This window comes from Xiphias gladius, chromosome 5, assembly GCF_016859285.1.
Source record: "Xiphias gladius isolate SHS-SW01 ecotype Sanya breed wild chromosome 5, ASM1685928v1, whole genome shotgun sequence".
Taxonomy (NCBI): Eukaryota; Metazoa; Chordata; class Actinopteri; order Istiophoriformes; family Xiphiidae; genus Xiphias; species Xiphias gladius.
Window position 1 is genome coordinate 19327929 of NC_053404.1, and position 27898 is coordinate 19355826.

At 41.4% G+C, this 27898-nt stretch overlaps 1 protein-coding gene across 3 annotated transcripts; it reads right to left on the bottom strand.

Moving 5' to 3' along the window:
- Positions 1–26534, bottom strand: epc1a (enhancer of polycomb homolog 1 (Drosophila) a). Of its 3 annotated transcripts, none has more exons than XM_040126745.1 (15): positions 26254–26534; positions 25336–25436; positions 14970–15129; positions 13540–13685; positions 12812–13018; positions 12283–12431; positions 10830–10983; positions 9371–9529; positions 9010–9099; positions 8661–8809; positions 6626–7047; positions 3129–3250; positions 2547–2688; positions 1573–1984; positions 1–707 (listed from the first exon to the last, which is right to left on the bottom strand). In XM_040126745.1, the coding sequence occupies exons 3-15, from the start codon at positions 15067–15069 to the stop codon at positions 635–637; spliced, it is 2325 nt and encodes a 774-aa protein (XP_039982679.1). In that variant the 5' UTR covers positions 15070–15129; positions 25336–25436; positions 26254–26534; the 3' UTR covers positions 1–634. The 3 variants fall into 3 exon arrangements, with proteins under 3 accessions (XP_039982679.1, XP_039982680.1, XP_039982678.1); XM_040126746.1 differs by having other exon boundaries at positions 25336–25456; XM_040126744.1 differs by lacking the exons at positions 25336–25436; positions 26254–26534 and adding an exon at positions 22761–23301.
- Between the last annotated feature and the right edge of the window lie 1364 nt (positions 26535–27898).

Sequence of the window (27898 nt, forward strand, 5' to 3'; positions counted from 1 at the left end):
GGGGGGGGGGGACCTGCTTTGTGTTCACAATATACAAAAATACCCAGGAGTCCGTAGCTACCTAACAATTACTACAGCACATGAACCAACAAAGGTACAGTGTACAAATAAAAAAACAAAACAAACCAAAAAACAAAAACAAAAAAAACTGTAAACACAGCACAATAAATAGATAAAAACAGCAGGCTCCGCACCATGCACATGATGTGATAAAACTCTTCTCTATACAACTCCCACATCTCTCACACTCGCCACAAGTTACTTGGCTTACTTTTTTTTTTCCTTTAAGTTTGTCTCCCAAGTGCAAAACATCACAAATGGACAGTTCTGTATTCAAGTAGTATGTACAAGGGGGATATTACAAATATGTAGTTACTGTACAGATACTAATTTTGCCATATTCATAATTTACAGTCAATCTTTTACTTTTAACTGTAACAAAAAAAAAAAACAACAAAAAAAAAAAAACAAAAAAAAAAAAGGGTTTTAAAAAGTATGAGAGATGAGAATTGCAAGCGAGCGGCTGCGGCCACCCGTCATTCTGTCAGTCTGCGTCAGAGTCCTGCTGTCCCTTTTGCATTCCCGATGCTACGATGCACAGCACCTAAAGAGCGGACCCTTCACTGCACCACTACTACGTCACCTCCATGGCCACTGTGTTGTCTGCTATACTGTTCAGTGCTGGCTTGTCTTCGTCATGATTATCCCTGCAGAAGACAGGAAATGGAGAAATGAACCACTCTGTTCCTTAACTTTTTTTTTTTTTTTTATCTCCTGTGTGGCGACTAAATCTTTAACTGTCCTAGATCTCAGTCGACATATCTTTTTCCCCGTGTGTGAATACCGAAGAGCTCTGACGTCACATGATTACAGCTTTTCTCTCAGGCTGATCTACGCTGATTCTCAGTTCTGTGGCAAACTCGGCTGCATTATCTCTGGCAGACACTGCGTTGGCAGTATTTAGACGAAATCTGACAGGTCCAGCTGAATACTTACACCAGGGATTGTACTGTTAACGCAAAGGCTTTACTGTTGATTACCCTAACACAAATTTTACATAACAGGTAATCTGATACTGCTGCAACAAGAGTGACAAACTTATATTAAATAATAAAATTCTCTTCTTCTGGGTGTGTGTGTGTGATATTATATCTCTATCTATCCATAAATAATAGATATAGATACATATATATTGTGTGTTCTTTATGTTTTCTGTTGTGTGTTTATTCTGCATTAGTATGACGTCAATAAAAGCAAAAGTCTGCTCTTTTGTTATGTTTTATGTGAGAAATCTCATATGATGTGGTGTCATACGCCTGACACAGAAATGAACGGAGACTCCACGAAGTAACTGTTTTTTTTACAGATTAAACAAATTCAATATAAGCTGTTAATTAGTGAGCTTTAGCGGAGCCAGGGTAGCCGTTTCCCAATGCTTCCTGTCTTTATGCTATGGCTAAGCTAATGGACTGTCGGCTGTAGCGATGCGAGCGATATCAGTCCTCCAAAATGTTGAATTATTCATTCAAAGATCTGTAAAAGCAACACTGCCCCTGTGGAGCAGAGCCTCACCTTGAGCCCATGTCCATGGACGATGCTCCAGAAACTTTGGGCATCTGCAGGTTGGTGGTGGCGGACAGCTTTAAGGCAGAGGGCGGCACGTTGCCGAGGGTCCGGGGGATGTGGCGCCCGGCCAGGCTGGTGGCCGACGGCACGCTCAGACAGATGTTGTTCCCGATGAGGACCTGAGTGGTGGCGGGGGTGGCGTTGGCGGCGCTGCATCCCAGGAGCCCCAGCGCTGCTGCTGCGTGGGCGCTGGGGGTGGAGGTGAGGGAGGTGGGGACGGCGTTGGCGGGCGAAGGTGTGGCCGAGTTGGAGGAGGGCTGGAGGAAAGTCGGGGTTGCGGAGGTGGTAGTGTGTGTCGACTGGTTGGTCTGGTGAAGGGCTGCAGTTGTGCTGGAGAGGTGCAAGCCTTTGAAAACACCTGTTTGAATGGAGGAAAGCAGATGAAAGCAGCAAGAATACCACAGGAATCTGAATGTAGTAAAAACACACTTTGCAATGACAACAAACCATTTCATGAGATATCGCTGCACAATCTAATGCAATCTAATTCAACAGTGCTGCAATAAAACCTTTCTGGGTGAAGCTTCTAATGTTCAGTTTTTGTTGAAACTCTCAGAGAGATGTTGATGCAACTCTGTGGTAATTTTCGAGGCTGTTGGTGGTGATGTTGGTGTAATGGACCGAGTTATATTATTACGCGCTTTCAATGTTTTTTCCACCTAGTTTACACACAAGGGGATGAGGGAAGGGCTACCGATTGTGGTCTACGACTGCTTCGAATATATAATTACAAGTTCATTTAAAGTCAAGTTTTTCCAAACATTAACCCCTTAAAATACTGGTTTCCCCATTTATTTCCCCCTAAGTACCTTTGAGTTTGTTGTAATTAGGTCTGCTTAAAATGAGGCCTCAAGAGGCAAAAGTATTCAGTATTCATTTAATTACTAAAATAAGTCAATAACATGATAAGTGACACTCACCTGCACCTGCCAGGACCCCGTTGACTCCACTCGCAAGCACCAGCTCCTCTTTGGACTTGAAGGCCAGCAGCTGGTCCGTGGTGACGAGGGCCGAAGCAGCAAACTGGGCGCTGGCCTGGTCCAGCGTCTTGGACACAAGTGCCTAGATGGAAACCAGAGAGGCGGAGGGAAAATATGTAGGTCCGTGCCAAGGACTTGACCGCTCTGTTAAAATGTATGAAACTGCTGTGCTCAGCGCTTCTGCTGGCAAATAGGAACCGTGCCAGTGGCATTATTACTGCTCGTGGGAATGAGGATGTCTCCCATTTCCTAAGGTTGGCTGAGCTGACCTTCAGCTGTAACTTATTTCCATATTGGCAGAACTCTGGCTCGTTTACCTCCATTTGGGACTCGAACAGCAGAAGACGTAGGTTCAGTAAACGCAGGTACAGTAGTTACGAATCCGATTCTGACCAGTGTAAGAAATCCCTTATAATACTTTTACACCCATAATGACCCCTATCTGCTTTTTTGAGTTAAAAAAGTTTTGCTTCAAGCACAGGTGCAGTACAGGCTTTGAGTGGTGTGTCCATCCTTACTGACCTGTGTGTTGGTAGTTGTTGCAGGGTTGTTGGCTTGTTGCTGCTGCTGGCTCTGCTCCAGCTGCTGTTTCTGCATGAGGGCCAGCTGCTCCTGGTGCTGCTGGTACTGCTCTGCCGTGAACACTGTGGACAGGAAGGATAAGGTGCACCAGTCAAAAGCAGGATTTGGAAAAGTTGTCTTTTTGCTTGAGTTAGTTTTGAGTTTAGTTTTCGCTGAAACTTTTGTCCAGATTATCAGACACAATTACAGACTGATCCAAGTCCGGTTTGACTCACATGTTTTTGAAGGCCAAGTACATTTCTGGACAAAATTTTTCTGTGGTTGGGACAGATTATCAGGAGGCACTTAAAATATTGGCTGCTCCAATAAACCAAACAACCAAAAAAAACAACAATTTAAAAAAAAGAAAAGAAAAGCTTTTAAAACAAGGTGGCCGATCCCCTTTATCCAATGATGTCGAGACTTTGGGAGCATTAAGCCTTTAAAACGTAAAGTAACTGATCATACAAATAGCATTCACACTCAAAATCATCCAAGAATACTTTTGAATGGAAATAACAGGCTGACTGACACAAACTAGACCCATTTTCAGTATATCTGTACAAAAGCAATGCTTCGGGGAGCTTTCAGAAATAAAGCCCTATGGCAAAACAAGCACTGTGGCACAACTCCACAATGGTGTAGTTGGTGTAGGTGTGTTGCTACAGGGTTCAAGGTAAAGAAATGATTGAATAACAAACTAGAAGGTACAGTTCGAAGGCTTATCAAACACAAAGTCACGAATGCACGACAGTTTATACCCCTGAGGCCTGACAGTCCAACTTTCACTGCGAGCTTGCACATATTTGATTAGTCAAGAGTTCATTGTCAAATAACAATTCACTTTTTCTGCTTTTTGTCGCAGAAAAAGTGTCAAGCCAGAACCAAACATTCAGGGCTGCAACTAAGGATTATTTTTATAATGCTTACACTGACGATTATTTGCTCGATTAATCATTTTGTCTATAAAATGGCAGAGAATGATCATAAATGCCTATTATAAATTCTGTCCGAGGTGATATCCTTTAAATTGTTTTATTCAAATCAACCAGATATTCAGTCATCAAATTGAATGAATTATATCTATATATCTATATATCTATATATATCTATATATATATAAAAAACTGTCTAGTACACACAAGTGGCATTCAAATTTCTGGTCAGATTCATAGTCTTGTTTAATTATTCTTTGGTGACCCATTTTCTCATTTAAAATCATAATTTCAGTCTAAAGGCAACGTTCTTGTACAGCTAATGTGTTAATATAAATCAGGGGCGGTTTTGCAAAACAAAAAGAAAAATACTGAATTACCAAATCTGAGTTTGCTGAGATAAGGCATGAGATAAATGGCTCTCTCTAGAAAAGCAGCAAAACAAAGAAACTCCCACTCATGCCTGCATGCTGTGGTAATACTCAAAACAAATTATATATAGATATTTTCACCCTCATTTCACTTTAATTACTAAAAGAACCCTCGAGGCAGAAAAAAACATATATAAGGAATCAATCATAAAGATTAGAAACAAAGGCCTTCACAAATAATTTCTCATTTCCACAGACACTCATTTCAAAACCAGACACCTTTAGCAGGCTACGTCTTTACAACTGCTTTTGAAGACGTCTGTCAGTGTTCAAGTGTCAGTGTCTACGATCACACTGCTTAGAAATTTTTTCACACGGCAGTAACCACAAAGTAAAACAGCAGGTTTACTGAAACAAAAATTCCTGAGACAAATAGTTTTTTTTAAAGTATCATATTAATTTCACTCTTGCAAAGTGTGACATTAACCAAATTAAGCGTTTATACATTCAGACTCCTCCGATTTGCGCAGAAAATCCATAATTGCTGACTATGCTCACATCAAAGCCTAAAATGAAACCTCGATAAGACCAAATCTGCTTTCATCCTAAACTTGCCAAAGTATCAACAGATTAGGAAGTTTGGGGAACATATTTATGACCAAACTTATTTCCCATGTAATTTGCTTGACATTCTACTTATCTTCCTTAGTAATATTTGAACCACACTGAGCTGACTAACTTCTCCTCTCTCAAGCCACCAGCCCAGACTCACCCTAGCACATCTCATGAATCTATTTAAAAAACACCATTTCTAATTGACTCCACCAAGCCAGGGGTGCAGGATTTAATTTATTATAATATGGAACGAGGGTCTGAAAACACCCTGAAAGCAAAAACTTGATATGATTAACCAGCAGCATGGCAGCCCCAGGCTGGAGCAGAGCAATATACCTTTGAGGCACCCCATCAAAAAAAAGTGTTGCAGAAGAGCAGCAGCATGTCTCGACCAAACAACACTGAGCCGGCTTTTAAGCCAAACTTTTTTCTCTCCTCATCACTGAAGATTCACATGCACAAAATCAATAAAACAGCAGCCCCTCACATAATTTAATGGATGGAGAAATTTTTCAATTACATCCCTACCCATGCATCCCGCGAAAGGCAGTTCTCCGATTCGTCTTTTTGTACTGAGAGATGAAGCCTGACAGGGAGTTTCTTTTAATGGTCAATGCAAACAGGATTTCCTGCCAGAGCATCTGGCTGAGCTCTAAGGGAACTATATGGTGAAGCTTTTTAGGGCTGTCATTATTTATTTAACTTCATATAAACCATAAGACAACAGAAATCTGTCACCCATCGCTACAGTTTGCTCTGCTGTTTATACAGAGGCTATTACCTCTTAAAGTTCTCCAGTTGTATTAGGCCATAGCAGAAAATGTTGCAAATCAGTGAAGAGGTCCGTGTTAATGTCAATGTTAGATTTACAGAATTTATTTTAATTTCTATATTATAATCTTATTTAGGTTTAAATTTAATCCACTATCAACTATAAACACTTTCTCAATTGGACTTCTAGTCATTTTTACTATAATACTATGTATACTGATAATGCAACATAAAATTACATATACCAAGAAATGGGGCAGGACTCTTTTTCAACAATGTTAGGACCAGTACTGAGCAGTCTAAAACCATTAGTCCAGAGTCCAGCGCCATGCAAAGAGCCTAATGATTTCAGACCACACGCCCACAAAAATAAGTTTCCAGTTCCTAGAGGTTGTTGACAACTGATAACGACAGTTACAAAACAAACAGAAGGAAATTTGTCACTGACTGGTGCTCAGACTGAATTCAGCTTCTTCTTTAATTACAGCAGAGTGCACAAAGGACGATTGGGCTTTGCTAAATTTACTCCCAGAAATGACTGCCAAAATCACATACCTCATAGAATGACAGCTTATCAAAACTATGTTAAATGAGTTCCTTGTGATTCCAAGACGCCTTTGCATACAATGCAATAAAGCAAGAGAATGAAACTGTTCCACTGTGTTCAGACCAACAGAAATATTTAGCTGCACAATTTTTAGACATGCAATTCCAAAGATGCAAAAGAAAACACTGCCGAGCATGGCAGACAAAACAACTGACTCACCATTGGCAGGGGTGGGGGCTGAGCCAGTGCGGTTCTGGGAGCTGGATCCTCCAGACAAAGTCCGGGTTAGTGCTGACACTGTCCGGCTAAAATCCCTAAATCCTCTGCGAGGCAAGTCTCCTCCACCCAAGGGGTGATGGGATAGCGTCCGTGGTCTGAAGTGCCTCCAGCGGCAAGATTTAATGTTCAAAAGAATCTGGCTGAGGTCCATAGGTGTTGGTGATGACGACGACAGGGGTGATGGAGAGGTGGGAAAGTGGGAGGAGCTGGCTGGGTCCGAGGTATTGGTTTCTGAGGTACTGGTGTTAGAGTTGCGGAGCGGAGAGCTTGGAAGTGGTGAGGCGAGTGGTTCGGGCTCCGGGTCAGAGTCCAGGCTCTGACAGATGTTGTCTAGATCTGTGTGCGCTCTGTCCAACAAGACCCTGAAACACATACCAAAAGTCCTAATCAGTGACCACAAGTCATTTGAGGTCTGATGAAATGAAAAACATGCCGTAGCCAATATCAGTACATTACAACATCAACATCAACATCCTTTGGTTATGACTTGATGATTGCACAAGTGTGGCTATTCCTTGCATACCAGTCATGTAATTATAATGTCCAGTGGGCCAGCACCAAATATAGCGTGGTACTGCACAAAAAAACAGGGCAAAAACATGCAGTTCTATCATGAGTACAGAGCTGAACACTTATGTCATGGAACATGATTCTTAGTTCGCAGCCACACTGCATCCACATGAGGCGGTGATGCTTGTTTAAAATCCAGAAAGAGAGAAATGACACTTCTGTTCCTGCTATACTAGAGCCTTACCATTACTAGGGCGACATTTTTTTTCTTTAGTTTGGCCTGAGGCTGGTGCCAGCAGAAAGGCCACGTTATTACCTAAATCAGACCCGTACAGTGGCATTTTTAGATTTACAATTGAAAATTGCGCAGTGCTGGCTTAAATGTCAGGGAACTAGAAAAAGTCTTAAGGACTTATGCATGTCTGTACTAAATTTCAAAGAAATCCTTTTTGGAGACATTTAACTCTGAACCAAAGTGTTGGAAAGAACAACAAATGGACTGACCAACACTGCAGTCCCTACAGGCAGACTGCCAGTTTAAGCCTGACAAACATACCAAGCTCCATGTTTTCTAACTTCAAGTATCACTATCATAAGTACACATCATACTGAAGAAGACATTTTAATTAATTCGATATAACGGTCCAGTTTCCCTCGGGGCAGGCGATAATGTGGATTGCAGACAGAAACAGAACATTGCTAATCTCATGTGCGCCTGTGAAAGATACTGCATGACCCAGTTGGTTTCCTCGACAACACCTGGCTCTGTGGAAGCCACTGGCTAACTCCTTCAGTGGCTGTGCTTTATTCAATCATCTGTGTAATTACTGAGGAGATATCAGACCAAGCTGCAGGACATGCTGCTGTTTAAACTCAGCAGAGGCTGAGTTTTCTGATTCGTCTGCAGGCCACAGTGGCAGGAGAATCCCAAAATGGGACTGTTATGTTCATAATTTCACCAGCCAGCTTGATATTTATAATGGAATGTGCCTGCCAAATGATCGCTGGTCACCTGCCAAAGAGCTGGTATGGTAAACAACCTCGGCAGCTACAGCCAACACTTGGCTGAATTTCACCCGCTCAGTATTGGTATTGGCAGCATTCCTACACACATTTCATTTAGATTTCTACATTTTCTCAGGCTTCATTTTCTTGACTGAATTTGTATATTTTGGTATAACAGGAATATAATATATGCAAATAGCACCTGGGCAATATGCTGAGCGTATCACACTACTTATTCTTTGCATCACAAATGTCAGAACATGTAAAATGGTGGTTTAAAAGCTTCACAAAACCTGAAGCCATGCATAAATCAGAGGTGATCATTTTACGATTTAGCCAAATGTTCAAGACCTGCAAACAATCCACTTCCATTTTGCCTGTGTACTGGCAGATGAACCCAAGTGTCACTGATCAAATCTCAGTAAGTGTGAGGAAACCAAAACAACCAGGCTGAACTCACCTGCCCCCTCTGCCCACACGGCGCCGTGCCAAACCTAGGCAGCGCCGCGGCATATTCAGCGAGGTCAGACAGTAGCGGAAGCGTGGGTCACCGAGCCCACCCTCTGATGGGCTTACCCAGGGCCAGTTGCCACTCTGGTCTGGACGAGACTGAAGGAAGAAAAAGAGGATATAAAGAAAGAGGAAATTAGGGGAAAGAAGATATCAGATATCAAAATTGAGAGCAAATAAAGAAATTGAAAAAAATTATTGCATTGTTCTGTGGAAGACTAACAGCCAGGGCAGCCAGACTGGTCAGCCCGCTGTTGCCACTATAAATAGAAGCATGGGAGTCACAGGAGGGCACTCACAGCATAGTACTGACAGCCGGCCTTCCTCCTGAACGCATAGCACCCATCTGGGTCATTCTCCTCTTCTGCCTCTGAGGAACCTGAATGGATCTATACAATAAAAACAACTTAAGTAAATGAAGAGCTGAGGACTGAAAACCTTGTACTTTTATACACTTGACATTATCAGTGTATTACTAGCCAAAAATGATTTTAGAGCTCCTGAACAATAGCCAGTTTTGGCTGGGTGATAACAGGTTTAATTCTCTTGTTCGTTGTATGTTAATTTTTAATATTAGTATTCATATGAAAATTGCACTGAAACCATGTCACAACAAAAAAGATGAATCGTTCACACTCATCCGAGACAAAATCCTGTTACCTGTGAAAATGGTTCTTCGTCTGAACTGGGGAAATCGTACTGGTTGAGGTCCTTGGGATTGAACACCGATGGCCCTGAATGTTGAGGTGCTGACAGAGGAGTGATCTTGGGTTTCTTTTCATATTTCCTTTTGGTTCGTACTGCCTCCGTCTTCTCCGGCTGTGAAGATGGGAAGGAAACAGTGATAAAATGTTTATACTACAGTCTGCATAATTAAAATGGCATTTTAAGATGCAAAGCAATACTTTAGTGGTAGTCTAGTGTCGGTGGTCTATGCACGGGTGCGGAGAGTGTGTGTAGAAACAACAATGAGTAAAAGAGGCATTGATATGCAGATGGCAGCACGTGCCAGATGCCGCTGCCTAGCCAGATGGCTGTCCTCCCCCCTCCTCAATCCACCACCGCTCACCCCAACTTCCCCAGTGGGATGACCCCTCCCTGTCTGAACAGACACCAACTCTACTAGGATTAGTCAGATCCTATTCAGTCCTTCGAAGTACGGGACAAAGCAAACAGAGAGGCAGGGACTCTACAGTGAAGAACTGCTGTGTCAAATCAATGGAAGAAATGGGGGTTAGACTGATGAGGGATGAGGGGGCAGAGTTAAACCAAAAATGAGCGTCTGTAAACAAAAGGGAAGGGTCAACCAGCTGGTAGAGGAAAAGGGAGCGGAAAAAGAGGGGGGGAAATAGTTGATCCCCTGCAGGGCAGGACAAGAGTTGTTGGACACTGGAGCTAATGAAGTTATAATGAGAAGAGGTGACATAGAGTTCACAATGGTGCTGTGTAATGAAGAACTATATAATCGAAGCATATGCCAACTCAGCCTTATATTAAATGTTTTTGAATTATAGGGAGTCAGCACATAACCCATGTACCCTACGCCCTCAGTGACACAACTGATTACCAGGCATAAACAGTGTGATATACAACTGTCAGTCTTCTGGCTGAGGGCTATCCAAGAGCAAAGTAAAACTAATTGCTCTTATACTGATGTATATATGCCTTATTATATCATCTTTTTTAATATTGTCATTCAATTCTTTTCAAGAAAAAGTCAAATCCCTTTGGAAGATTTTTCTTAAAGAAAGTTACACTTTCACAGGAAAACTCTTTAACATTGATTTTACTATTAAAAATCGGTAATGGCAATGACTTTCAATAAGTCACACTAAAATGATGCACCTTTTAAACAATCAAAATGCCAAGATCTCATTTGAGGCAGTTTTCAATGTGAGGTACAGTATACTGAAGTTACATCGCTCTTCATTTCAGCCATCATCAGTGTCAGTAGACTCAAGTGGAGGAGAAATGCAAAGCCAATAACATTTCCCATAGTTCTGCAGACATTCTGTTCCAACACGCTCATCAAGAGCTGAAAGGATGGAACTAATTTTCTGTTCCGTTACTGACATTCTTAGCAGGAAGCCAGTGTGTTGTGAATTACGCTCGGCCTTACCTTCTTGTAGTCCTTCATGTCCAAGTGGTCCTGGTGTCTGTACTGGTTACTGCTGGACAGGGGAATGATGGGGATGGTGTAGACGGGCTTCACAAGAGCCCGCTGAGCCAGTGCCTCTGCCATCACCTCACTGCCAAAGTCTGGCATTGCATTCCTGACGGACACAGAGAAGTGTACAGGTGTTGGTGAGTATAAAACGGGGCGGATTTCCAAATGAGCCGCATGTCAGTTTTACATTAACAACATTTACTGCAAAGTATGAAATATGGAGAAAGCTGTGTTTATTGTGCTGTAATTTATACTTTAATATTCAGCAACATGATTGCTAACTAATGCTTAACTGTGAACATCATACAGCCGTGGCCAACAGACAACAGAACCTTAACTTCAGTGCATGAGAACATCCCAAAGCACCCTACTGTGAGACTACACACACCAAGGAGTACACCTGGGTCTCTCTACACCAGCGTTATGTCATGTAGAGAGCTGGAGAAGCTATCTACTTGGAATAGAGTGGTCCAATCTGGAAGTGAACACTGGCACAGAAACCAGGACGGGGTAACAAGAGGAAATTGAAATGTCACTACAAATCAAAAGCACTTCAAGGAGAAGGGTCCAATTTAAGCTCACACTGACAGCTACTTTCAGAGGAAATTCATTCCATTCGGATGTCATATTTAGATGGATCGCAAAGGCTCCACTGAGAAAAAAAAAAGAAAAAAAGAAAAAAAGAAAAGAAAAGAACAATTCAAACTTGAAATTGGAAGAGAAAAAATTAATTAAATACATAAAAAAAGACAAACATATACTCTAGTGTACTGCCAGACTCGGAAAAACCCTCCAACTGTCACAGAGAAGTCATTTTGATAATTTGCTCCTGACACTACTGAATTAACAGGGTGAACTCTACAGTGATAATGCATGCTAAACAGTGTACATAGCTGGGCCCCCAGTTAACACAAGCAACGAAGCCTGAGTTACATAACATATGTTGTTGACTCTCTCATAGCATCAATCTTGCAGACAAGTGTCCTAATGGCCGCTACTTTGGATTTCAATTTGATGGGTAAACAAAAGCCTAACCAAACATGTAGGTAACCACAAAAGCCATCCGAAAGACCACATGTAGTAAATGCCTGACACTGCAACCATCTCAGCTTGAAGGGGATAAACATGTAGTGTTTTTAATCTACAGAGACTCCTGGAAAGACAGAACAAGGGCACAGCTGCAAAAAAGAATATTTTCCGAATAGATCTGTTCATGAACATTTGTCATCCAATCAGACAAACGAAGCATCCATTTCCTCATACTACTGCATCCTAAATCCCTATGAAAAAGCCTCCTAATAGCAGCTAGTTCCGTACCAAGGTACAGTAGTTGATGCAGTGCAGACAACCTTGACAGCACTGCCAAACTCTTTCCTGGCCAATTTCACACGGTGGTGTTTCTTACCTCTTTTCCACAATCTCCAGTGTGAGGTGCAGCAGTTCCCTCTTGCTCTTCTCCCGCCTCTTGATCATCTCCAGGATGGTGACAGCTCGGCTCAGGTCCCTGCGTAGCTTCAGCATCTTCTCATATGATGCCTCGTCATTCTTTCGGTTCTGAAAATGGAACGGGGATGATTCAGACATACAACAACACAAGTGTTCCCATTTATACTGAAGCCTTTTCAGAGCTCAGGTTATTGATACTTTTAATCGTTTTAGGGTAACCGTGTAATCCTATACATCAAAGCTGGATTTAGAGCTATGACCATATCAGAAGGACACCTAAAGAACAGTATTATAGCCATAGGAGATCAAAAGAGATCAGAGTTATTGCTCTTTGACAGCTAACTGTTCAACAATGGGTTAGGGGGGAAAAAAACAAAACACCTTTGCCCTTTGAGATTAAGGCCAAGTCTCCAACTACTAGACCAAAGAGCACAATTTCTTCCAATTGTCTTGTTGTCTGCCTCATTCTCCTGGCCACAGCCTCCTACCTTTCTGGTCTGCATCTTCTCTGTCCGTCGGCGGAAGGCCACATAGGGGTCGCTGGTGCTAGAGCCATCCCTCTTCTCCTGCTTGACATTGGGGATGAGGGAACCACCTTTGCAGGTTTTCCTCTTGCGGCTCCAGTAGTCGAACACCTCCTTGATCAGCTCATCGTCCTCTTTCAGCAGAAGTTTGGCTTCCTGCAGACTTACAAGCTGCAGAGAAACATACGAGTGACCCAGTCAGTGCAATATAAAGTGTCACAGGACTTTGACAATAAATTTAACAGGTATTCACTGGTCTCCATGTATAATAAAGAAATAATGAACAAAACAGAGGAACCAGCTGTTTTAAATAGGCTGCAGTCTTTTTAAGTACTGCAAAGCAAAGGTTTTTATCTTTCAGCAGATTGGTGGTGAATTGTGTTGCCTTCAGGCACACCTCATAAACTCATTGACAGTCGTATGAATTAAAGTAGCTTTCTTATTATTCAGAGATTACAAAAGCTCCTGAAAATGCAGTAGCTTTCCGTAACTTTTAAAGGAACCAAGGACTAAGGCAATGACCAGCCTCTTGAATTACTAAAATACAGGGTAAGAACCACGACTTTATTCAGTGCAGTCAAGCACAATCTGACTCGGTGGGCTTATTTATTCTGTGTAAAGTAAAGCCAGCAATGTGTTTGTGTAAATACCATTACCAAAATAGTAATTTTACCACATAGGGTGACAAATACCTGCTGTCCACTGCCTTTCTCCAGTCGGTCTATCATTTCTTCAAACTGCAGGGCTGTGATTTCCATTTTCTTCTTCAGCTTATTCACAAACGTCTCATCCTCCGAATCTAGGTCGTAGTCTGGCTGCTCTGTATCCAAACTGAAAGCTGTGAGATGGAGAAAAGTTGGTCACTGGAGAGACAGCCAGGCTACATTATTTCAAAAGGCATGATCACAAACAGGACCGTCTTGACTAAATACAACTGCACTTCTGTAAGCACTATTAGAGCAGGCTGCACTGTGAATGAGCTCTGTGATCAAATAATCGGCAAATATTTAACATTTAATCTTATATTTCAAAGGCACACGCACATTCTTCCTAAATTCTGTGGAACATGTTACCAGATGTTAGATCAAGATAAAAATATGTCATTACGAGACCTAATGCCATGTCATGATTTTACAATGCGGAATCATTTGTATGTATGTATTTGTAACTACATTTCAAGCAAAGTCAATAAAAATCAGCCATGGGGTATGAAATGCTCAAGTCTTTAACTTCAGACAACTGCTGTTACATGTTGCACAAAAAATAAACAAACCATTTTATCATGACAAAGCACTGTGCCTGTGTTTGGTTCTGTGCCTTCACCAACTCAATAAAACAGCGCTGCGGGACAAACACCGGTACCCAGCCTGGGAACTTAGCCGGCCACGTGCTTATAAATATTGTCTGTGACTTAGGTTTTTTGCCCTGCCAGTCAGCCTGGCCAAAATCCCTAGCAACGGCCTGGAGATTCTCCAGATAATAACATGTTAGTCTGGTAAAACGGGGAAAGTTGCTGTCTGTTGTAAACCATTGGCTACTGCAACCCCTGGAATATGAAAAAAGTACGTCTACTGCACTGTCACTGTCAAGCCCTACCATAATCAACACATTAACCTGTCTGAACCTGAAGCATTTGGAAAGGTATGTAGCATACCCCTAATTTGTAACACCCACTGATACTGCTCAACTCATAAAGACAGTATATCTGTGATATCACACATCTGTTATCAGAGTCTCTAGGAACAACCACAAAGTTACACACACTGTATCAAGACATACACATGTCCCTTTCACATGTGAACCTGCACCACTGCTGGGTTCAATTATCTGCGTATAGTAGCAATTTTAAATACAGATATTTTTTTAGTATTTCCTTTCATAGAAATGTAAACTTAATTAGTAGCCAGTTGTGCTCTGTTTTATTGAACCATCATCGACAAAAATAGCTAACTGCTCCTTTAAACCCCAAACTCAAACACACAAATCTCACAATCAGCAGCCTAAACCCTCTGAAACCATCAGACACACCCAGTGCATCCAAACAGCAACAACATCACCACGTGTTAACAGACCACTAACACAGCTAAGAGGATAATCGTGTTGCAAGCAGCCTGCTACTTACGCTGTATGTGAATAAGCTGCTTTGGCATCTTGAACTCCCCAGGGTACAGGGACTCGTAGTGCGTGATGTTGCATTCTGCCTCGGGAACAGGGATAACCATGTTGTCCCGCTTTTCGCCATATACCTGCTGTGCCGAGATGGCCCGCTGGAGATGGTGCTCCTGAAAGAGAGAAAGAAAACAGCTGTTCAAAACAGACTGTCTGCAATTTAAGGGGCTCTGCATACTTTCTTTAGAAATTCTTTTTCTTGATTTATTTATATACTATTCAATTTTTCTCCCTGAGAGACATGCTCCCAAAAGCAAAGCAAAGAGAACATCGGGACATAACAGTAGACACAAACGGTTTTTCATAAATAATCAATAAATATCAATCCGTCACATGCACACGCATTGACAAATAAGTATACTGTGGTGTAATGGGAATAAAGATGAACAAGACTAATTCAGTTAGTGGAAAAACACCAGTTTCATCATGAGTTTAATGAATTGTTCATTAGTTTCCAGATATTACAGATAACCAGCATTCAAGTACAGGAGTTAAGGGTTAATAAATGTGGTTTGCAGACCAGGATCTTGACGTCATCCCACACAAGCCTCACCACAATCACAGGAAAATGACATCTCAAAATGACATAGTGTTTGCACACTATGCAAAAGCTATGTGGGGAATAGCTATAAAATATTTCCAAAAACATTTAAAATTGAAAAACTAAACGGATGGAAATGAGTTTCCTAGCTTTGTCTTCTTACATCTCAGTATCAGTCCTGAACCAAGTAAGGGGAATTACAGCCCGCCCATTAAAATGAGTTCAAGATACGATGCCAAAAACAAAGCATTTCAAAACAGGATAGGGCTGCCACAGTCACATATCCTCCCAAATTCTTTTCAATTCCTTTTACTGATTATCTCCTAATGTTTTTTTCTTTTTTTCTAAGCTCTTATTTTCAACCTCATCTCTAATCATTTGTCTAAGCTTGCGTAAGCGGGCAGAACACATTATTTGTCATAGTATGTTATACCTATATATACCATCGCAGTTCTCCATGCTGTATCTCAGAGAAATGAGTCATCGGTAGAATGATGGTGAAGGATTTGGAGTGTTGATCAGGGGCGTGCTTATGTGAGACACAGAGTATTGGCGAGTGTGATGGTGTGTCAACCCACTGCCAATACACAAAGGTGAGAGTCATAGTCACTGTGGTTGTACTTCCAAGCATGTGCTTTCTGGCGCAGACTTCATTTTTAGCCCTGCACCAGTAACCCCACTATCACAACAGTGACTCATTGTTTTCATTTGCAGAATCTCTCATCTTGAGCAAGTAACAAAGTTAATTGGAAAGAAAATCTGTCCCAAAATTTTACAGAAATGCTGTTACACATTCTGAGCCATGGGATCATAGATGAAATACATGCAAAGTTCTCCAGCAACAAATCTGGTACTTTAACCTGCAACATGAGCAAAGACGTTGCCAAATGAGTTTGACTCTTGAACTCTGCAAGAACAGAATGTTTTCTCATTAGGTAATCCGTTAGTCACCTAAAATATGTTATATATAAATCTTTTTCTATGATGCATACTTCTTAAAATCTGCCCGAACAACATATTACTGCGAGCCCTTCACAAACATTGTAAGTGTTGACTGACTAGAATGTAAGCAAAAAACTTACTTTAAGCCCTAGTAATACAATTTGCATTAAAGACACTGCAGCTCATCAGAAATGTATGCTCACTCTTCAGTACACAATCTTTACATGCCTATTCACAGTGTCTGATGCAACAGATGGCAAATCCAGTCAAACTGACTGAGGCCAATCTTCCTCTAACAAGTATTCTAACAGGGCTCCTACTCGTTTTACACATTACACACTTTCTTTCCACAACAACAGTTTCCTGGGTGGATGTGAGACATGGGTCGGTGTTCAATGACATACCAATTATGGCTGGCAAATATGACTATGACGAAACCATAAACATGCATGGCTAATTTTCCTTTACCAGAAAAACGATTCAATTTTAGTTACTTCGGCATTTGTGTAGGCGTTTTAAGTAGTTTGAGCCTTAAGTATAACCAAAGCCATGAGGAGCTCTGCGTGGAGTAACAGGAGAACCATATCAGAGTTGTGAGCTGGCATGAAAGGACACACCATGTGTCCAGAGCTGAACCATCTGCCCCTTGTAAGCTCATCAACAAGTCATGTTTAACTTTCTCTACAACCAATACACAAAGAGAGCCGCTTATTGTGTCAACTGGACCATCGTGAATTTAACCTTGATGATCTTGGCACTGAAGCGAAAGTGTTCATCTCGGACGGTTCAGGCAACATCCACCACCCACTGAAGCCTGACCTACTTGTTGGTGGCTCTAAAGGGACATAAACGTACACTTACCACAAACTGCAATCTATTCACAAATCACTCGTACTTTGTCAGCAACTTACACTGGCATGTTAATCCAAAAAAAAAAAAACAAACAAACAAAAAAAAAACAAAACTGAATTCGGCATGTTCACACATGCAAACCGCAATTTTAAAGTGCCATATTTGGCCTTGACTGTTGCAGGGTGTGCAGACTGCCAGACAAACTTGTTGATCAATGCCCACAAATTCACAACTGCCTGCAACTAGCCACCAATTTTGTGTGGTAATACATTTAACTACGCCTTGCTTAGCCAGTCTAAAACTTTTGGTCTAAAACTGCAAAGGCTGTGGTTCTTCATACCCAGACCTCGCAACTTCTTTACACACACAGTTGGGTTGCGAAAGCATACATAGAATTCCCTCAGCTCTCTATTTAGCAGCAGTTTGACAGCTGAGAACACACCTAAATCTATTTTATTTGGAGCATACGCCTAGTTTTAACCAATGATTAAGAATAGACTGGAAAAGAAACGGTTTAATAAAAATTTCATTGTCATGGTAAGTATTTGACAGAAGTGTTACCTATTAAGTTTCTAATACGTAGTGATGGGCATGTGCACACGAAAACTTTGACCACACTGGCTCAGCTTCATATCATTGCAGGAGTCTTTAAATCTAAAACAAGCAGACATACAGTACAACCAGTCACTGTCAGTCTCACACCTACGGACAATTTCCAGTTTACCTAATCTGCATCTCTTCAGCCTGTGAGTGGAAACCAGTGCACCCAGAGGAAACCAACCGCTGAACCCAAGCCAGTACATTTTCCAAGTCTAGCTTTAAAATGTGTTCCTTCTAAACAGCCTTAAATACTGAATGCATCATTACTCAGTGACAGCCATCTGTCATGTTTGTGTGGCCAGTAGTTACAACTAGGGTTGCAATGGTATGAGATTGTCACGGTATGATAAACGCCTCAGAAAATAATCACGGTTTCATAGTATCACAGTATTTCACAATTATTCTCATCATCATTATCACCTGTTCCAATGATCCGTAAAGGAATGAAAACAAGAGTTTTTTGCTTAAGCGTTTTAGTTTGCACGTTAGCACCAGTGGTGGAGGAAGTATTCACATCCTTTATTTAAGTAAAAGTCCTAATACCACAGTACAAAAATGTACTTAAAGTATTAAAAGTAAAAGGTAGTTATGGCAGAAAAATGTCTCCTGTGACTGTTATACTATTATATATTATAACATTACATTATTATTACTTATACATAAATGTAAAAGCAGGATTTTACTGTTGTAGCTGGTTGAGGTAGAGCTCTTTTGAACTATTTTGTATCCAGCTGCAACTAATGATTATTTCAATGTGGATTAATCTTCTGATTCCTTTCTCCTTTAATTAATTGATTGATTGGTTTTGTAAAAATTCTGAAAATAGTGAGAAATGTTGTCACAGGCATTCTAAACAATTATCCAAACAGTTGCCAATTTAATGTAGGAGTGCGTCACAGCGCAGCCAGACGGATCCTTGTGTGACAAACAAAGACTGGTGAACACAAGGACAGACTACTGCTTCATCAAGGAGTTGTTTGCTGATTTATCATGACCTTATGCAAACTCTACGAAACAACAGTTAACTGGATCGGCACAGGGTTTGTTACCTCATGTAACTTGTTAAAGTCCTCCTCAAAAAATGCTCTCTGTGAACTTCTCTGTCTGACATGCTGATGAACCCAGACCTTAATGTGTTAAGGAACCTGCATAAAGAGTGTGCATAATGAACCAATTAAACCTGAGCCTGGGCCAGACCTGCCTTTGCACACTTCTGTAGAGGATATCAGCTTGGCAGATTGCAGCAGGCCTCCCTGAGCTGACTCTGACCTAAAGTTATCCCGATCTTTCGCAGCTGTGATCCTCACAACTACAGTTCACAGCCTGAGATTTCCTCTGCTGAGGAATTGGGGGATAAAGGGCTTTTGTGAGTGGCACACGAGAATGAGTAAACTACATTATTCTAGGACCTATTGCAACTATCTGTTTTAATCAAAATTTAAAGTGTAAGTGTCACTACTGTATGTTTGCTTCTGGAAAAGCCTGTTTTAAATTTATCAATGCTGAAACACTGAGTAGTCTTTATTCTCATTATTCCCAAATAAGGCTGAAAGGGTTGAAGGACCCTTCGAAAGAATGACTCATGCTGGCCGTTCATGGATGCACAGTGGGCACAGGGTAGTTCCTAACTACTCATGCTCAAAACACAAACTAATATCGAACCTCTAATTCTCTTGTTTTTTCTTCACCTTACAACTGTAGAGACTTCACAGCGGCAGTGCTGCTTTCTCTTTCATGGCCACAGTTACAGATAAATTACAATATATTTTTCACAGCACTACGCATTCCTTCCATTAAACGGTCCAAAGAAAAATAGATGACTCCAATAAAAGTTGCCATGACAACAAAAGTGTGGCCTTCAACAGGTGTGTTCAGCTCATGCCGACCATAGGAAGGCAAGAAAGTCTCGAGAACGGCGATCTGCTCAGTGAGTCAAGGCGTACACTCTGTTAAAATCCACAAAGCGCTGAAGTGAATGCAATTAAAGTAACATGAAGCAGCACAAAAAAAAAAACAAAACAAAAAAAACAAGCTACCACTGCATTCCTTTACGTCTAACAAAACCCAGACATAAGATGTGATTAATGTTTTACAACATCAGTAGTTCAAAGGAGAATCAATGTTGCCCTTAATAAACTCCCACAAAACACTGAAAATGATCCAAGCAGCAAAACATGCAACACTGTTGTTGGTGCATAAGAGCTATGAGACTGTCATGAGAGCATTTTCCTTTAATTCAAAGCAGAATTGGTCATTGTGGCAAGTTCTCTTTATTTTACTTCTCTGTACTATGGTGAACTTAGAATTTAAGGTACGTTAATACGTAGAAGTACATTTTTACTTCATTTCCAAAAGAAATTTATGATGTACATACTTATGAGACATTTTGTTTATTTCCTCTTGTGTCCTTCCCACATTGTACATCTGCCACTTTCCTGAAACTGACATTGTCCAGGGATTAACCTGCTGACCACTGTGATTCCCGACAAGCTACACCTGTTCCTCTGAACCGGACTTAATGAATCTCTACATATTTAACTGTGCAAATTTAGCACTTACTCTCTCTGTGATTGGATGATAGGACAACATTTTCCTATTATTCCCCATCAAGGCGATGTATGTACTTATTCTATTGCGTCTTGATTCTACAAACTGCAATATACCACTGAAATTCAAAATGTTAAAACAGAACATATAACTGTGATATCTGTTGAAAAGCCACAGTCAAGTACAGCAGTTGAATTGTTTTATGCTGTGTACAACATTGTGCAAACAGATTATTAGTGAATGAAGCACCGTATTTCCAGATCCACTGCAACTAATGATGGTACACAAATTGTGCTTTTAGAGGATATTTTTTTTCGTCAGGTGTGACACCATGAATGCTGATGAGGCAGACGTACAAAGGCATTTACTTCTTGATTTAAATGGGCTAAATAAATAAATAAATAAACCATCAGCTAGAGGCAGCTTATTCGCGACACCAAATGTATTCTCCCCAACGCCAAACCCTACGCCCTGCCAGCAGAAATGGTGGTTTAAAAAAAGAGCATCCTTGTGCTCTGAATGTTAATACGACCAATACTAGCACCTCACAAAGTGTGCTTACTCACATTTTTAATCAACATAATTCTTAGGCTGGCTTGTGGTCAGCCAGTCAGGCACAGCAATGCTCCATTGTTGCTGGACAGGATGTGGGTCAGGGAGCTAAGCCATGCACACCCTTGTAGTAAAACTGTCCTCTTTATCTCTTCTGTCACTCTGTTATGTAATGCCGCTGTGTGCATGTGTACAGTAGATGGGGGAGGGCCGGCAGTTGGGCAGACTTTCTGCTGACTTTGCGGGCCCCTGTCTGTGCTTTCCTTGTGTTTGTGTCTGCTGAGGCATCTCGGCGGCATTGAGAGCGCTCTCCTTCTGATGAGGTGACAGAGAGGAATTCAGCAGAGTGCACCAGCAGAGGTAATAAACACCAGATAATGCAATAGCCATTAATGTATTACCTACAAGCATCAGTAATAACTGGCTTTCAACTGACGATGACAACAAACACTCCACTAAAAACTTAATAATAAGGCCGATCAGGTAAAAACTGTAAATGAGGAGGGCTTGTTAGAACTTCCATATTTGACTTATGCTGAGAATTCAAAGGAAATATCTGAGCTTAATCCAACCTGACAAACTGTGGTTCAAATGTTTTATAGTTATATGACTTAAATAATCTATCTACAGGCACAATGCAAATAATTTCTATATTTAAATGTGAGTAATATAATAACGTAAACAGAATATAAATCATATAAGTTACTGTACCTACGAATAAACTAGAATGGATTAGTACAAATTCCACAAACTATAATAAATTAAACAACCTGAACATTGCCCAAAAAGTAAACGGATCAGCAATTAAACTACAGCTTTTAGCACCAAACCAAGCACCCAGACGACTAAATAAAGCCTGAAGAGTTTTATGCCCTCAGGTGTAGCATGTGTGTAGACATTGCAAAATAAATTCACTAAACTCACAACTGTTTACAAACCACACATCGAATGAAGCAGGCACTGGTCTGTTACAATGTGTACTGTTTTGCAGACGTTATTATTGCATCTTGCACCTTCTCACTTTTCATGTATAAATACAAAGTTTAAATATGGTTACAGTAATCGCGAGTCCAAACCAGATGTCATGCTGACAACCTGAATGAAGCCGCCTCTAAGTTAACACAATCACTACCATACCATGCATGTCGTAACACATTATGCTCCCATGCCATTGTGCAACACTGCAGATTTATGTTTTGATTAAACAGAGGGCAGGGTCTGCAAGATTTTTTTCTCTCTGCGTTCTCCGCCAAGTGCAGCACACATGGCAGCGCTGGAGCTGTCAACACGCAACACCTAGCTGTCAAACCGGGCTGGGGGCTCAGTGTCTCCCCCTGGTATTTGTTAACGGAAAGTACACCACGTCCTAGGCCTATCCCCGCTTGCCTTTACCAGAGAGAAAAGTCAACAAAATGGTGGAACAGATAAAAGTCACGTGACTCCTTTGTGCTATCGGGCGCAATTTCAAGTGAAACAAATGAACACAACACGGCTCACGAATAAAATATCAAACCGCTAAGCCCTTATAACGACACCTGTGGTGGAACGGTGTCGGAATATTTTGTATTCATCGAGAGCCGTCGTGTGCACGAAAGAGCAGATATGGCGGCCATTTTGCACAAGCCTGCGCAGGCAACATACTGGCGCCCCTCGACATGAAAACACTTCCAAAGTGATCCAAAGCCAGTCGGGCAGCAATATAAAACATACCGATTCCTCCTCTTTTTCCATCCCAGTTGGCATCTGCGGCACTGCCCGGTTGATTGAGGCATATTCGTGCAGGTCAGGCAAATCCTCGCAGCGGAAGACGGGTAGAGGCTTACTAGCATCCAGCGCCCGTGCCCGAAACGACAATTTACTCATTTTTATAATAAAAGATGCAGCATAAATCTATTCGATCTGCTAGGAATAACAGCAGGTCTGCCTCGAGTTCTCATGGATGAATCTGTGACGGTCTCTGGGAGTCAGCCGGTCGATTGAGGGCAGGCGTGGGTCCGTAGCAGCGCGAACAGAGCCGGGCAGGCCCGGGTCTCGGTCGCTCTCTGTCGGTCTCTCTTTTTCCCTAGGCTCCGCTGTTCCTCCCCGGTTCAATACGCCATGGCCAACATGGCGGACATTACAAACTCATGCAGCTCTCAGCTCGCTCCAAGCGGCCCAACCCCCTCGATCACACAAACAGCCATTCCCACGCAGTTTCGCACGCGTGCGCGCTCGCGAGACCCTTGGGGTACGGGGGAAGGAGGGAGGGGTGGGTTGGGTGTACCGACGGTGGGGGCAAAGATGCTGGATGCTGATGAAGGGGACGAGAACTTCTCAAGCTCGGGATGTTCACATTCTGTATAAAGCCGGGCTGACTTTGACTTACGATAACACCTTTATGCTCTGTGTGAAAATTAATTTAAATAAATACATTAATAAATTTAAAAAAGTGAACGCCTGCCTGGCGCAAGACAGCATTTCATAGATTATATTTCTGAGTAAAACACAACAACCCCACTCATAGGCAGGCTACGTGGGATCGTTTTTTAACCTTGCAAGGTCAAACAAAATTTCAAACTTCTGTCCTGTGTTAAAATTTATGTCCAAACAAAAATATGACACATGTTCTACCTATTACGTGGCATTGTTTTGCAAATATCGCCACCCCGTGGTACAAACACGAACACACTACAACTCTCCTCTACAATTACAAGAGGTGTTTCCTCTTTACTTGCATGTTACCGAGCAAGTCGTATGAACAGGGTCAGACAAAGCTAGAAAAGTGGGTAAACATTCCCACTTCCATAACTGTGCTGTCATCACTGCCATCATTTTTTTTTTCTTCACATGAATGAGAAGATATACTCACATACTATACATGCACCCCCAGAGGGTAGACACATTATATTTATATGTATGTATGTGTGTGTGTGTGATTGGAAAGATGGCAAAAGCTACACAAATACAGCCAAACTGAAAATTCTAAAACAGACTCATCCTTTATATTCATTAACAGTCCTAAAATACAACACAGTCAAGCAGTCTTGAAGAAAATTACTGATGCTTTTCTGTAACTTTGACACTGATATGCATGATCTTTTTGTTCATAAGAAGAAATTCTGTGCCTGGTCATTGACAATAACTACTGTGCTACGGTGTTGTAATATTTTTTCTAATTGTCCTTATATGATTTTATGACCACAACAGTAGTACAGATCCACAGACTCATCTTGCCAACAGAAATCAACATACACTGAAACAGGCAACATTGTTCAATTTGTCGACTGTCACTTTTTATGATCAACTGTAGTTTCATCCCAGTGTAGCCTCCTCTTCTTGCTTGTAACTGTCAGATGTGTAAATCAGCAGTCTTCTTCTGCTGTAGCCCAAAAACTTCAAATATGAGCAAACTGTGAATCCTGAGAGGTCCTTCTGCAAATTACTGGTGTATTGCTATTCTATTTATTTTTGACCAAGTGTTAGATCAGACATGTCTTGCCTTTCTCTGCTGATGACTTTCGACAATGTGGCATTTTTTATTTTTTTAAACAACAGGACTGCAACTTTCTTGATGGACAGTTTATTTAAATAAAACCACTATTCTTTACCTCACACCAATCACTAGAGTCACCACCTTCCAAAGCTGATCATTTCTGAGATGCCTAAGGGGCAATGTGTTTGGCACAAATGATCAGATGAAATGCAGTAGCCTTGACATCAACACAGGCCCCCCAGACATTGAGCTGTACACTCATAAATACAGCAAGTTACTTATAATATTACATCCCCACACTCGCTGCTTTGGATGGAAAAATGTTGAGCATATCCAATAAGACTCAATACGGAAATTATATATAAAATCTTACTCCTTGTGGGATGACAGTAAGATGTTTCAAACTATAATGTCTGCCTTCTCACGCTTTACCAATTATGTTGTTCTTTGCCCCCTGTTTAGATACAGTGTTTTGTCCACATGATTCAAGAGAAACCCAAGCACTTATGGCTAAAGAGACATTACAAACTCTTGGTATTCCCTTATGACTGAAATAAATCTGTTGGTGAAGTTTGGCAATGCCATCAAAAATGTTGAACAGCACACGAATAGGCTGATAACCAATGATCAGTATATGCAATGTTGAAAATTTAGATGCGGTTGTAGGCATTTAATGGGTTATAGGATCCCATTATGCATCACAGCCTTAACCTCGACTGCCTGCTCTTTACATCGTGATATACAGGACCTCAACATATGTAAACAATGCATAGTTTAATGTCTTATCTAAGTAGAATAAGAAATGCAAATAACCTGTAGGGGCGGGTGAGGATTCCAGTCGACATGAGTGAATGATCCAGATGCAGTAGGTTGACACGATATTCATCATCCCTTTGGGAGCAATAGGCTCACATCTGAAGACGATAATGGAGGCCTTTAAAATACAGAGTGGCAAGAAAGACAGACTAATATAAAGAAAACATCATTAATCTGTTCAAAACACATGGTTAATATGATTTATTAGCCCCAGAGAATAGCCATATCTCGGCATTTCTTGTCACATTCTGTATTTCCTTCTCTATTGGGCATTAATTACAATCATAAACTGCAATATGTACGATCATCGGGGAGTAAATCTGGAGCAAGATTAGACAATTATCTACAACACACACCCACACTAGCATTCTCAAGTTCACATTTGCTCTTTTTTTTTTTTTTTGGTTCAAATGACAGTATGATCTATTTTTGACGCGACAGTCTTAGGACTGTGTTTGATAAGGTAGAACAAGTTTTGTTGCTACAACATCTCAGTGCACATTAGTGCAAACCCGTATATGGAAGAGTAGGGGGTTGAATAGAGCAGGACACGACAGAAAAAGAGAGTCAGAAATCGTCTTGGCAAATGTGGACAACAAGCATGCATCCCTACGAAGCCGATTACAGAGCAGCTTTTAACAGGGTTATGATTCGTTTCGAGCCCAAAGATCAGACACAGCTGTTTGCTCAAGGAACAGCGACACCGAGGCTAGCTGACAGACTGCTAACGCTAGCTTAGCCCAGTTACCCTGACCCTGCGCCATTTACCAGCAAGCTAACAGTTTGCGGACAGACTGCCAACAGTTTAATATGAACTCGCAACTAACTCCCCCGCAATTAAAAACCGTGCCTCTCGACTCCCAGAAAGATGACACGGGAAAAAAAAAACTAGCTTGAGCTGGAGTTGCAACTTACCTGCTGCTAGCAAAGCCACAGGGGAGGATGATGATGATGATGATCATGGCAGTTCTTCTACTGGTTGTCATGCTAGCGCAATGCTAACGCTGGTTAGCTCCCTTTAGGACGACTCGGAGGAAAACGGTTTTGAATTTTTTTTTTAAATTATTTGTCAAAGAGCGGTTAACTCACGGTGAGAGGTCGCTGGGAACCAAAGCTGGGACGGAGAAAGTGATATCCAGTCGCTGACGGTAAACTTGGATAGTTCGCTGAGGTTACTTCGACAAAAAAGATCCAAACTGACCACCAAGCCACTTTGCAGGCGAATTGTGATTGGACGTTGAATGCCACCAATCACCTGTGGAGAGTTCCGGGAGGATGACCTCACTGGTCCCCCCCCGCCCAGCCACTACTACTAATAATAATAATAATAATAATAATAATAATAATAATAATAATAATAATAATAATAATGTTAATGATACTACTACTACTGCTACTACTAATAATGATAATGAATAATAGCAATGATAATGATAATAATAACAATAATAAAGAAATACAATTTCATTGCAGTTAAGTGTACAAATCATGCATTCAAAAGTAGAAGAGAAAAGGCTACACATAAAAGAATATACTTGTATTTAAATACACAGGCACAGGCAGCCATTGAGAAAAGGTTACTGATTTATTTAAAACACTCACTGACCAACAAGTGATGAGATGCAACAGCCACAGTGTTTGTCCATAATGATTGCAGTATTTGTTATGTAACTGTCTCCAGGGCTGGTCGCCTCCCTCCACCCCATCTCTGCCCCTTCACATGAGTCTTGTCGCAGGGCAGGGCTGCCTCTGCTGCCTCCTCTGACGCTGTGATTTTTTTTTGCACTGCACATTTTTTAGGATCAGACACAGATGAAAGACAGTGCTGCATAGTGGAGGCATATGGAGTCACTTTCCCTGATAATCCTCCACCACTACCACCCCCTCCCAGCACCCACTGGCTGTTAAAGTTGCATGCATGCGTGCCCAGTGACTCTGGGAGTGGAGGAGGCGTCACTTTGATTAATATCGCTTTACTACTCTCCCAGCAAGGTCATCAGCAGCCATCTGTAGGCAGTGGAAAAACCCTAATAACCATTTAGATGTGAACATCCCATTGTTTGTTTGTGCTTACACGATTCAGCCCAGTGCCCCGGCAAAGCAGCTGGCATGTACACTAGCTGCTTTTTTAAAGTTTTCCGCCATATTGCACCGTATCAAGCCTGCACTGCTCTATTTGATGAATTCACAAGTGTTTTGTGGGAATACAAAAACACGGAGAGTCTGGGTTTCATTCTTGTGTCAAAAATAGCATCTTGTCTGACTATGGTGAATCGTAAACGACTGGGAAGCTGCCTCATCATTTCCAGCAGGGTGTCACTTTCCTCTCCTCACGTCTAGAGGGCAGTGGAGACCCATGTAAAGACCTGTGTGTCCACTGGCATTACAATGCATAATGCAGAATGCTCACCTCACCTCTCTTGCCTCCTGAGACCCAAGTGACACTGCTGAGCCGACCGTCAGCATATATGGGAGATTTTCCTTGCATATGCCTTACAGAATATTACACTGTATGTAATTAGCTTTGGTGGATATTAATAATGGGAGAGCATTAACAGAC